Source organism: Nannospalax galili, unplaced genomic scaffold, assembly GCF_000622305.1.
Source record: "Nannospalax galili isolate Female #2095 unplaced genomic scaffold, S.galili_v1.0 scaffold498, whole genome shotgun sequence".
Taxonomy (NCBI): Eukaryota; Metazoa; Chordata; class Mammalia; order Rodentia; family Spalacidae; genus Nannospalax; species Nannospalax galili.
In genome coordinates this window covers 387,258-399,123 of record NW_008342032.1, presented here as the reverse complement: position 1 = coordinate 399,123, position 11,866 = coordinate 387,258, and the positions used below count along the sequence as shown (strand labels likewise).

Sequence of the window (11,866 nt, the reverse complement as noted above, 5' to 3'; positions counted from 1 at the left end):
TAGAACTACAATGCTCTTACCAGTGGTGCTTTGTGAAACAACTTTTAGTGATATGCAGGCAGATATTTTACTTCTTATTTATTTTTATAGCTACCTTCTATTTTGGGAAAGGAATGCTGATTTTCCAGTTTTGGCTATAATGTAATGTCTTATTTTAAAAATAAAATGATTGAAAAAACAAAGCAAGTTTATTTTTAAAACTACATATTAGCCAGGTGTGGTAGCACATGCCTTTAAGCCCAGCACTCAGGAGGTAGAAACAGGTGGATTTCTTTGAGATTGAGGCCAGCCTGGTCTACATAGTGAGTTCCAGGCCAGCTGGGGCTACAGGGAGACCCTGTCTCAAACAAACAAACAAACAAGCAATCAAACAAAAAAGCAACCCAAAACCAACTAAAACTAAATTTTACCAAAGCGTGTATTTAATATATACAAATGGACCACAGACATGACACCAGGATGATCAAGGTTTAACCTTGTCTTAAATGGAGCCTACTCGAGACTCAACTCCATCAACACCACATCAGCACTTCTGAAAACATGATCCTTATCCCTCCATGTATCAGTTCTGAGCATCTGGTGATAGGTGCGCGTCTCATGTCTGGAGTCATGGAATCTTTCTGCTTTTAAGGCACCTTTCTATGCAGAAATGGCAGAGAAGGGTGACCACTTGGATTACAAGGTCAGGGTCTGTAGAGCAGCCATATTTTCCACCCACATCCTGACCCAGGTGCTTTCTGCATCTCAGTTTCTGCAGTCTGAACATTCTTCAATATACTGCCATTTCCACTGGTCAAGAGATAGCTTAGTCTACCTGTTTTCATGGTGAGAAACTGGAACATTAAATGGCTTCTTCTACATCTCAGTAGCCGGGCATTTCAGCCCTGATCATCCAGGCTCCAAGGCACTTTTCTATTGGCAATACTGTCTCTTCCTTCACATGAACATACTTATATAAACAGTAGTTCAGGAAAGGAAACTGGAAGGCATTTATTTTGTCTTTCTTTTCATTTGATCCATGACTCCCAACTCAACAGTTTGTCTTGTGAAGTCACCTGATTAAGAAGAGCAGTGTGGGCTGGAGAGATGGTTCAGCAGTTAAGAACACTGGTTGTCCTTGCAGAAGACCCAAGTTTGAATCCCAGCACCCACCTGACAGCTAACAACAGTCTGTAACTCTAGTTCCAGGGGATCTGATGCCCTCTTTTGTCCTCTGCTGGCACTGCACAACATGGTTACACCTACATACATGCAGGTATAATAATACTCATACATCTAAAAAAGAAGAAAGGAAGGAAGGAAGGAAGGAAGAAGGGATGGAGGGAGGCAGGGAAGAAAGAAAAGGAAGGAAGGAGAAAGAAAGGAAAGAAAGAGAGAGAGAGAGAAAGAAAGAAAGAAAGAAAGAAAGAAAGAAAGAAAGAAAGAAAGAAAGAAAGAAAGAAAGAAAGAAAGAGAAAGAAAGGCCAGTGTGCAAGTAGGCATTGGTATACAGGACATGCTAGGTGTTTGTAAATATTGTCTCTTCACTCTGTGAGAAATAATATCTTCTCTGGGAGATGAAAATTCCCTATGACCAGGGTCACAGGTTATCTGTGAAATAGAAGTCCTTCTTTCTCTTTCTTCCTTGTCCATGAACCTAAATATATTTGTATTCATTGATAGAAAGGAAATTCAGTTTATGATTTGGTCAGTGTGAGCTCTGATGCCCTCTAGTGACAGAACAATTCTTTGGTGGACATGTCCCTAAATTTTCTGCAGTTTTTCTTATTTAAATTTGAAATCAGAATAGCTAATAGAATATAGCTATTATTTTGGGTTATAAAGGCTTTACTGATCATAAGCTCTGATGGTTCCACAGGAACCTTTTAGTTGTAAGAATTTGGAAAGCAAAAGCTGATAATTGACTGAGTTGGGCAGTTGTAGGTGAATAAGTTTCAGTGTCAGGGATAAATGCATCCAGGATTCAAGATAACTGTATCCAGGACTCCGGTGGCAGCCAGGCTCCATATTTCCATGTAACTTCATCTCAATATGAGCACTCTCCTTTTAGCTCTGTCATAGCCACAGGCTACCATTGCAACTAGCCACATTAATAGCATATCTCACATGAATATTACCACTTGAAATGCAGTGACAAAGAGTTTGTATGCCAGTCATTTCCAGCAAATAGTCTCAAGGTTTACTTCAAGTGAGTAACATATACTGTTTTCTTGACCAAATGGATTCCATTCTCTAATCCATGGAAGAACAATGTTCTAGGGTTGGTGTCAATACTACTGATGGTTAATTTTATGTGTCACCCTGGTTAAGCCTTGGTACTCAAATATTTAAGCGCTATTTAAACATTTTTGGGAAACCCTATGTTGGGTGGAACCAACATTTAAATCTATAGACTTTTTGCAAAACTGTAGCCCTCCACAATGTGATTAGGCCTCATCCGAGCAGTTCAGGCATCAAGAAAGACGGAGTACCCTTGAGAAAGTGGGAATTTCTGCCAGAGTCTGCCTTTGGATTTGAACTACAACTCTTTCATGGGTATCCATCTGGCTGGTATACACTGTATATTGTAGACTTGCCAGACTCTACAATCATGTAAGCCAATTCCTGAAAATCTGTCATCCATCTATCACCTCTCCATCCATCCACCCCTCATCCTACTGATTCTGTTTCCTATTCTCTAGAAAACACTGACTAAAAGAACCACTCACATCAGATAGTTAAGTAGAGAGGAGGAGATGAACAGTTTTCCCAAAGCCATTTTAGAAGTTACCACCAGGAAAGAAGAGGAAAAATGTAGGTTAAAAATTTATGGATGATTGGTTATACTTTCCTTTTGGGTGTTTAAGGCCACACAGTTGGTCCAGATAAACCGATTTATTTTTACTCTTAAGGTCATTTGAGGATCTGTTCCTCAGGGGTCACATGGGCTTGGGAGGAGCCCCTGGTTCCTTTCTTTTACCAGTTCTGCCTATGTGAAGATAAGTCAAAGGTCCTGCTCGACCATGGTTGGCTTCACTTGGAAGCATGGAGGAAATGATTCCTCTGTGTTGACCCTCCTCTTTATAGACTGGACACTGGTTCAAGTCCATCTGGTGGGGTCTCCTCGGCCTCCTTGATCAAGAGGACAGGTGACCCACCACCAATATAGGACATTTTGAAAGATGCTCATAGTCCCCTGGAACTAGCTGATCTAGGAGGGCAAGGAGCAAAAAGTGTCCTTTATGTCCCTCTGACCAAATTATTATAGACCTCAAAGTATGTCTGTTAAACACCCAAGAAGGTTAGTTCCACCAGTCTGGTATTTTTAATTACTGTGTGTCACATAGATAAATCTTAGGCAAAGACCAGTTGTTCTCAGATAAACCTTACCTAGACATATATTTCTTGATCTGCTATGTATAATTTGTCAGTAGGTTGTAGGAGTAATATGGTTCCCTCTGTTTTTCAAAACTAGCTAGGCATTTGTAGGGACTCAGGTTTGCTTTGCTTAGCGGGGGATCTGCTGGCTTTGGGGCAAAGGGTCTGATTAGCGACAGAGTCAAACTCTGGAACCTGTGTCTTCCCAACAGGATGATTTATTTTAGAATTTAGATGGTTTTTATACATCCCAAGGAACTAGCAGTCACGTGGGATTTGACAGTCACATACAAAGATTTAGGGTACAAAGAAACAGGACATTTAGTCTGTTAGTTGGTGCCAGAAGGATTTTTAAACTTTTACTCAAGGTTATCAATGCCCATCCAGTAATTTATTGGCCACAATATTTTCTTTCTTAGAGCTAAAAGCATGGTGAACTTTTAGCTTTTAGCTCAGGAGTAAACCTTTAACCTGGCCTAATCTCTTAGCCAGGGATAGCTGAGTTATTTGTTCAGGACAAGGAGATGAGCTAAGGGTTGTTGACCAAGAGGCTTTCCCACAGAGCAGGGAGCCTACACTTTTATGACCGGGCTGCTTCCTCCTGCCAGCCCAACAGTGTTCTGCAAGGCAGGGATTATTGGAGCCACTGTTTTCAGTGCCCCTCCCTATTAGCAGAGAAGGCAGCCTGGACCTATAAGTTTTAGGCTCACCTCACCCTAGGGCTTGGCATCCTGGTTTCCTATAGGCATTGTTTATCTCTCACATTGTCTCACCCCTCTATCATGGTTTTTCCTCTTAAGGTGCCCCCAGTTCCCCCCTTTCTCCCTTACTAAGACCCTTCTCCTATGGTCTTACCTCTATTTAGCTCCTTCTTTCCCTTTATCTCCTAGGTTCCTTATATACCCTTCCCTCACCCCTCCCTTAAACTAACCCAATTTTTATCCATATCTCCCTTATTAAGGCCTGTTTCCTACTGTTCTTCTCTTTCAGGTTCTTTCTTTTCCTTTACCTCCCTGTTTCCTTTCCATTATCCTGGATCCTGTAGTTATGTCTGGTTGCATACTTATTTATCAGAGTCTGGTTCTAGGATCGACATATGATAAGAGTACCCAAACAGTAACCCAGCATAGAATTGGGACAATGAACATCAGACCCTAATATTTTCTAAAGGAATACTGGCAACTGATTGCTGCTAGATGAGGAAGATCTGAGCTCCCTAAAACAAGGAACTCTAGATAGGCTGACAAGATTCAGTGGATGGACGAGCACTGGGAAATGGCTGGGGGCACCAACAACACAGTGGACAATAACAGGGATGACAAAGTATACGGGTCCATGGAGGGGGGAAAGTTTATGGGGGCTGTCATTTGGGATGTGGGTATGTAGATGAATAAGATTGTTTGTGATGTTCTGTATGAAAAACACAAAAAATCAACAAATAAAAAATTTGTTATATTTGAGGAAGAAGCATAAAAATTTGCTTCATGTTAATTAGTAGAGGTGAAAAACATTACCATTGAAATCTACCTGATGACTTAAATCCATGCTCAGATGCCAAGGAGCTCAGAAAGTAACTGGCTGTGACTAGTAATAATCAGCTATATAGAGATTAGAAACGCATGTGCATCTTAATGTCAATTGTATTAATAATGATTTTTTTTCTGTATGAAACTCTGTATTTCATGAAATGGAGATAGTTTTTAAAGGCTAAATATTGTATAACTGTAATACTTCAACTGTAAACCTAACTCAGGAAATTGTTATTGAATATGTCGATGCTGTTGTAATGAAATGCTTCTTCTAAGTATGTGGTTATTAAGATGCATCTTAGCTCTGGAAATTGTTATTGAATATGTCAATGCTGTTGTAAGGAAATGCCTCTTCTAATTATATGGTTATTAAATAAATAATTTATAATATTATGGATGTTTGAACTGGAAAGATGGCTCAACTCCATGATTATGAACACCGTCTGCTCTTTCAGAGGACCTGGGTTTGGTTTCCAGCACCTACATGGTGGCTAACAGCTGACCATAACTAATTCCAGTTCCAGGGGATCTGGCAACCTCTTCTGACCTCCATGGGCATTGTATGACACAGGTGCACTTACATACATGTAGATAATACACTGATTCATATAAAATAAAAATAGTAAAATAATTTTTGAAATTTATGGATGTCCCTTGGGGGTGGTGCACGCCTTTAATCCCAACACTTGGGAGGCAGAGGCAGGTGGATCTCTGTGAGTTTGAGGCTAGCCTGGTCTACATAGTGAGTTCCAGGCCAGCTGGGGCAATAGGGAGACCCTGTCTCAAAAAGACCAAAAATAAAAAAAAATTATGGATGTCCACTACAGTTGGGAATTACTAAATCAATATATTTCTATTTAGCAAAAGCAGTTTGAATGACAACATTAAAAAAAATAGATCCATTAGGAAAAGAACAAAAATGTTACTGGTGTTGAAAAGCTGTGGAAGACTTTTTTCTCTGAAGTTTTTATACAGTCAGATATCTGTTTGAATGTTATACTAAATGCTCAAAGATATCTTTAGAATCAAAGAAGAAAACTCTAACATTTGAGTAAGATGAGTGACTATGGCTGTACAAAACACCTCCCACATTTGGTAGAATGCCTGAAATTCTATTAAAAAGTGCATTTCTCTGGACAGGGGAGATAGTTCTGTGGGTAAGAATGCTTGTTGTACAAGCAGGAGGACTTGACTTTAGATTCTCAGTGTTCAAGTAAAAACAAGCCAGGCATGGCCATCCTCCTGTAACCTAACTTGTTGGGATGGAGACAATAACAAGGTCTCTGGGGTTTGGCCAGCTAGCCTATCCTCAACAACAGTCAGCTCCAGGGTCAGTGAGAGAACTGACTCAAGGGAATAAGAGGAAGTATCACAGAGAAGCACACCTCTGTGATTTTCACAGACACACTATTTGTAGATGCCCATGCATACACACACATACACACACACACACACACACACACACACACACACATGCACATATACAATTGCTTATCTTTGCACTTGAAGATTTGGTGACCATTCAAAATGTACTGGTAACATAGAATTAACCTTTAGAAATGCATAAACTACTTTCCCCAGAATATCACCATTCAGGAGTTATCAGTCAATTGATGTTCACCAAAAAGTTTCCATAAAAAAGAAATAGTAGATATCGCCTCTTCTTAGATAATAATAGTACATATTAGCATAGTATAGATTCTGAGGAGCCATAGCTTAAAAATGGATGGTTTGTAAGTCAGGCTCTCTCTCTCTCTCTCTCTCTCTCTCTCTCTCTCTCTCTCTCTCAGGTCTGGTTGGTCTGGAACTCGCTATGCAGACCAGACTGGGCTCAAACTCATAGAGATCACCTGCCTCTTCTTCCCAAGTGCTGGAATTTAAGACATGGGACACCACATTCCAGACTTCTTATTTTTCTTTTTCTTATCATGTGTCTGTGTGCAGAAAATGTGTGTGTGAGTGTAATAGCTTGTGCCACAGTGCCTGTGTACATATAGAGGACAACCTTTGGTTCTCTCCTTCTGTAGGTTCTGGGGATAGAACTCATGTTGTCAGGCTTGTACGACAAGAGCCTTTAACTGCTGAGCCATCTCACTGAACCCCAAGAGACTTCTTCACATTAAATTAATGTTGAATTTTCTACATCCTTTTTAATGATCAAGAAACACATTTTCACCCACATGCATCTCTATCTAGCTCACTGAACTTGAGGGTGAGTGGGTGTGTGGCTGGGAGTGGGAAGACCTAAGATCAATTTCTGACTGATGTCTATTAACTAACCAACTTGCTCAATGTTGCCCAATCATATTTTTCCTACAAGTCTTTAGTTAAAGCAATTTTATAATCCCTCACCTAGTTATATTGAAAAGCAATCAGAAAGAACGAATAAAATGTGAAAGTTGCTGACTTACAAGTCACACAAGAGAGGTTGATTTTGCCAAGTGTTCTGTACCCCAGTTCCTCCTCCTCCTCCCCCCTCCTCTCCCTTCCTTTCTTCCCTCCTAACGTGGAATGGTGGATCTCCAACGATCTTTCCTTACTTCCATTTAGAATAGTTCTAGACAGCCACAGCCTGAGTCTCCTTCAGGCCACCAACAATCTACAGGAAGGTTACTACAAGACAGGTATAAGTGCAGAGATAGATGCCAAACACAGACTGAGTGAAAGCATTCAGTAGGGTGGCAACCCAGTATCACAGGGCTGAACAGGCTTTCAGAAGAAAATGTCAAAGAAAATACCTGAAGCTGGTATGGGTGTTCTTAATTAGATGAGCCCAGCAGGGAGGAAGAGAGGTCAGGGTGGAAGGTGAGGAACACACAGTGGATTTTGCAAACACATACATTCTCACCTCAGTCCTCAAACTGCTTCCAGATTCAGGCTCCTTAATAAGATCTATATGCAAATTTACCTTCTAGAATATCCTCACACTGCTATCTAAAGCCTATCTACTTTTCCAAACAATGGTGGCTTTGAGCTGTGCTAACCAGAAAACTAAAAATAACAAGAGTTTTTTCTTCTTTTTTTTCTTTTTTTCAAAGAAAATTAGTCAGGAAATAATGAGTAAGGAGAGGAAGTAATTGTGAATGCTTAGTAAGCTGTGTGATTTGTCACACTTAGCTTTGTTGTCCATTTGGGAAAGAGGGGAGGGGGGTTAGGAGGGGAGCCTCATCTGCAGAATCCCTCCCCCCAAGTATCTGCACCTCCTCTATGACAACTGTGATTCCATACACTGTTCTGGGGTTCCAGGGAGCCTCAGAAGTCACAGTAACTGGTGAATGAGTTGAAAGTCGGATGGTCTCTGTCCCCAGCACCTAGCCAAACATAACCTCAGAGTTCTGGAGTTTCCTCAACCTTTCCAGGGTGAGCTACAGCAAAAGTGGAGGAAGGACGGGGCTCTCACCTGAGCTGAGCTCGTGACGGAAGCACCCAGGATGGGGAATGCCCGTTTGTGCAATCAAGCCGACTCCCTCCCCCACCCTGGCTTCCCTCTACCCAGACTCGCGAGCTAAGTTGCTGAATCAATGGAGTTCCCCAAGACCAGCAGCGCTTCCTCCCAGACCCTGGGGCTTTTCGTGAGGTCCAGTCTGGTCCCTCAGGAGAGTGACAGGCAGGTGTTCACAGCGACTTCAGCTGAGACAGAGGGAAGCGGTTTGAGAACAACTTTGCTGGCAAGGCGCACAGGGGCGGGCCGGCAGAGGGCACACCCCGAGGCCAGCCGGTGCCCGAGGGTGTTCACAGCGACTTCAGCTGAGACAGAGGGAAGCGGTTTGAGAACAACTTCGCTGGCAAGGCGCACAGGGGCGGGCCGGCAGAGGGCACACCCGGAGGCCAGCCGGTGCCCAAGACGAAGCCGGCGGACTGTCACCTCTGCCCGCGTGGGTGACTGCTGTGCGGGGCAGTGGAGAGGCCTGGGCGGACCGCAGCACAGCCATGCTGAGGATCTGGGCTATCCTGCCCCTGGTGAGCCTGGGACCCGCCAGGGGATGCGTGGGACGAGGGATGCTGTGGAGTTGGGGTCCAGCGCGTGGGAATTGGGACGCGGCTTGCATTTATGACAGCCTCCCCCACGGGCTGCCAGGACTTTCCTTCCAACTCTGGTGCTCCGAAAGCCGGGCCAGCTCCTTCTCTGGGGCCTGGTGCGAAGGCTGCTGATCCAGCGGCTCATACCCAGCTGATTTGTGGAACTGTGCGCGGGGAATCGCCGGGGTTTGGGAAGGCGGCCTGGGTGGCTTTGGCGCGGCAGGCGACGAGAGACGAGGGACAGGGCAGCTCTGACCTTGCATGCCCGGGCAAAGATGGGTGCGCGCGGCACCTGCGGCTCTGGACAGTCTTAGCGAGCAGGTCGGCTCTGGGCAGGGGCACCTCCGGAGGGTTAGGACCCTCCCGTTCCTCTTCGGAAAACTCTGGGCCAATGAGCCTTCGGAGATTTGTTTACATTCTTGTGGCAACGCAGAAAAAAGAAACTTATTTTGTTCCTTCCGGGAATTCCGCTTCTTACAGCCGCGGGTCGCTGCCGGGTGTATTTTTGGTTCTGTTCTGTCCCCTTTCTTCTTCTTTGTCGCTGGCTCCTCGGGGCAGGTTCCCAAGGCCGCTCAAAGGATGCCTTGGCCTCGGGTCCCAGCCAGCGGTGGCTCTCAGCGCACACCAGCACCGCCTTTGGCCTCAGCTCCAGCGGCCCCTTTCGGAGAGTCTTCTAACTTGAAATGCAAGCTTCGTGTTGGCTAATCAAAGGGACTTGATTGACCCCCGAAGGTTCAATCCAGTGCTAAGGTTGAACGCATTATTTTATTGGTCCCAAAGAACTCCTGGACACAATGATCTAAAACCGATTTTCACAGCAGCTGAGAAGGAAGACAGCCTCCTCTCCATTTTAGGAGGTGAAATGAGAATCAAAGAACTTAAGCAATGAGAGATCACTCAGCTAGTAAAAGCAGAACTGGGCTTGAACTCACACCCAAGTCCAAGGCTCAAGCACTTTGTTGATTGCATATGATTTCCAGAATATTTCAAAAGTAGAATGCCAAAGGCTGTGATTGTCTGGCACCATTTTATGAGAGAAAAAAAGCCCCCGATGCTTTCGGCCTCCTTTATGAACTTCTTTAAGGAATTTTTAAGATCAAGCCCAGTGTAAACTTCCTTATCACCACCCCACTGTTGCAGCATGGGTCGCTTGGAAACAGTTCTTGGATAGCAAATTTAGTCAAGAATCAAAATCTCCAAGGCCTGGAGCTGTTCTTAACTTAGGCGCAGTTGCCGCTTTACTATGGGATGTGGGCCTCAAGTGCCCGTTCCCAAAAGCGAAAATGCACACACGTGCATGTACGTACACGCGCAGTTTTATGCACAGATTAGTATCTCAGCAATATTAACATTAAGTATAATCTGTTTTATTAGCTATGGCCTAAGATATTAAAATTTACTAAATAATGTAAAGACAGATGAGTAAAATTTAAAAATGGGATAGCCCTATCACCTACCTAATCATTGCTTGCGTTTTATAGTATCCCCTACCCGTATTACTCTTCTAAATTCAGTTACTCAGAACCTGCCCTCGAACCACTTGCCTATCTTACCCGTTTTCCTAGTACAGGGTCACTGTGTATGTCTCCTGAAAATGCTTGCTTTTGTGCCTCCCATTTCCCTCAGTAGTAGCATAACATGGAGGTAGAGAGGGAATTGCAAGGAGCACAGAACAAATTTCAATAAATATTTTTCCTGGGAGTAGATTTGGGGAACTTCCTGCTTCTCTCCTCTCATCCCTTAGTCCTCCTGTCTCTAGTATTATTACAGATTTAGCAACCATCCCTCTCAAAGGTCTCTCCCTTCTCTGATTCTTGAAGATTATTTTCTGTCTCTTTGCTTCTAAGCTTTTTTTTTCCCAATGAAAATGTTTGAAATTCTTTTTTAAAACATTTTATTATTTTATGTGTATGAGTGTATTGCCTGCATGCATGTAAGTGTACCCGTGTTGTACAGTGCCGGAGGAGGTCAGAAGAGAGTGTCAGATTCCCTGGAACTGGAGTTGCCAACAGTTTTTAGCTGCCATGTGGGTGCTGGGAATTGAACGTGGGTCCTCTGCAAGAGCAGCCAGTGCTCTTAAGCACTGAGCCATCTCTCTAGTCCCATAAGTTTGAAATTCTAAATCCTTCACAAATTTTTAGAGGACATAGTCCTATTTATTTATTTATTTATTTATTTGTTTGTTTGTTTGTTTATATGTGTGTGTGAAAGAGTACATGGTCCTTCTAGGTTTTGTCCTGCATACCCTGGCATGTGACCTATCATTACCCATTTCTTCACTTTTCCTAGAGCAGCTGTTACAAAATTATAGTTGAGGGAAAGGGTGCTGTTTTGAAAACAACATATTTATAAGTAATCATACAGAAGAATCATACAACTTTGGATTTTTGTTTTGTTTTGAAGAGGTGGACAAAGGCAGTTGTTTAATTTATAATTTAATTATTTTCCTAGAAACATGAAATATGTTTCTATGTTTGAAAGGGCTTATATCACAAGAAATTTGAATGTTTTACAAATGTAATAATGTTATTAAATATAATAATATCATTAACAGCCAGGATGAGAAAATACAAGTTTTGTGAGTTCTGGGGGCCTGGACTCAAGTCTCTGTACTTGTATGGCAGGCACTTTAACAACTAAACCATCTCCCTAGCCTCAAATACAAGCAACAATGATGGCAAGATTGAGAAGCAAAAATAAGTTGTTTGGAGACCATCCGAGCCCCCCACTATTAGTTACAGGTGGAAGTGTTCTATTGCCCATGCGATGGATGTTGAGGTTTAATTTAGAAAAAGAGATTTCATTCCTTGAACCGAGATTAAGGGAAGGGGGTCAAAGGCAAAACAAAGCTAGTGAACCAAGGTTTGATACTACCTCTTGGTATGCTCTTTGAGAGCGTGGAATAGTCTTAGGGTGTCAGTGGCAGTATTTCAAAGCATTTTCTGAAGGCTATGGAATGC

The 11,866-nt window shown here is 42.8% G+C and overlaps 1 protein-coding gene across 1 annotated transcript in view; it reads left to right on the top strand.

Annotated features, from left to right (window-relative positions):
• The first annotated feature begins 8,619 nt into the window (after positions 1-8,619).
• Positions 8,620-11,866, top strand: part of Fas (Fas cell surface death receptor) — a 28,859-nt gene continuing 25,612 nt past the window's right edge. The window contains exon 1 of the mRNA XM_017799303.2: positions 8,620-8,846. Coding sequence (XP_017654792.1) covers positions 8,817-8,846 — 30 coding nt within the window. The 5' untranslated portion in view covers positions 8,620-8,816. The remainder of the gene's footprint in view (positions 8,847-11,866) is intronic.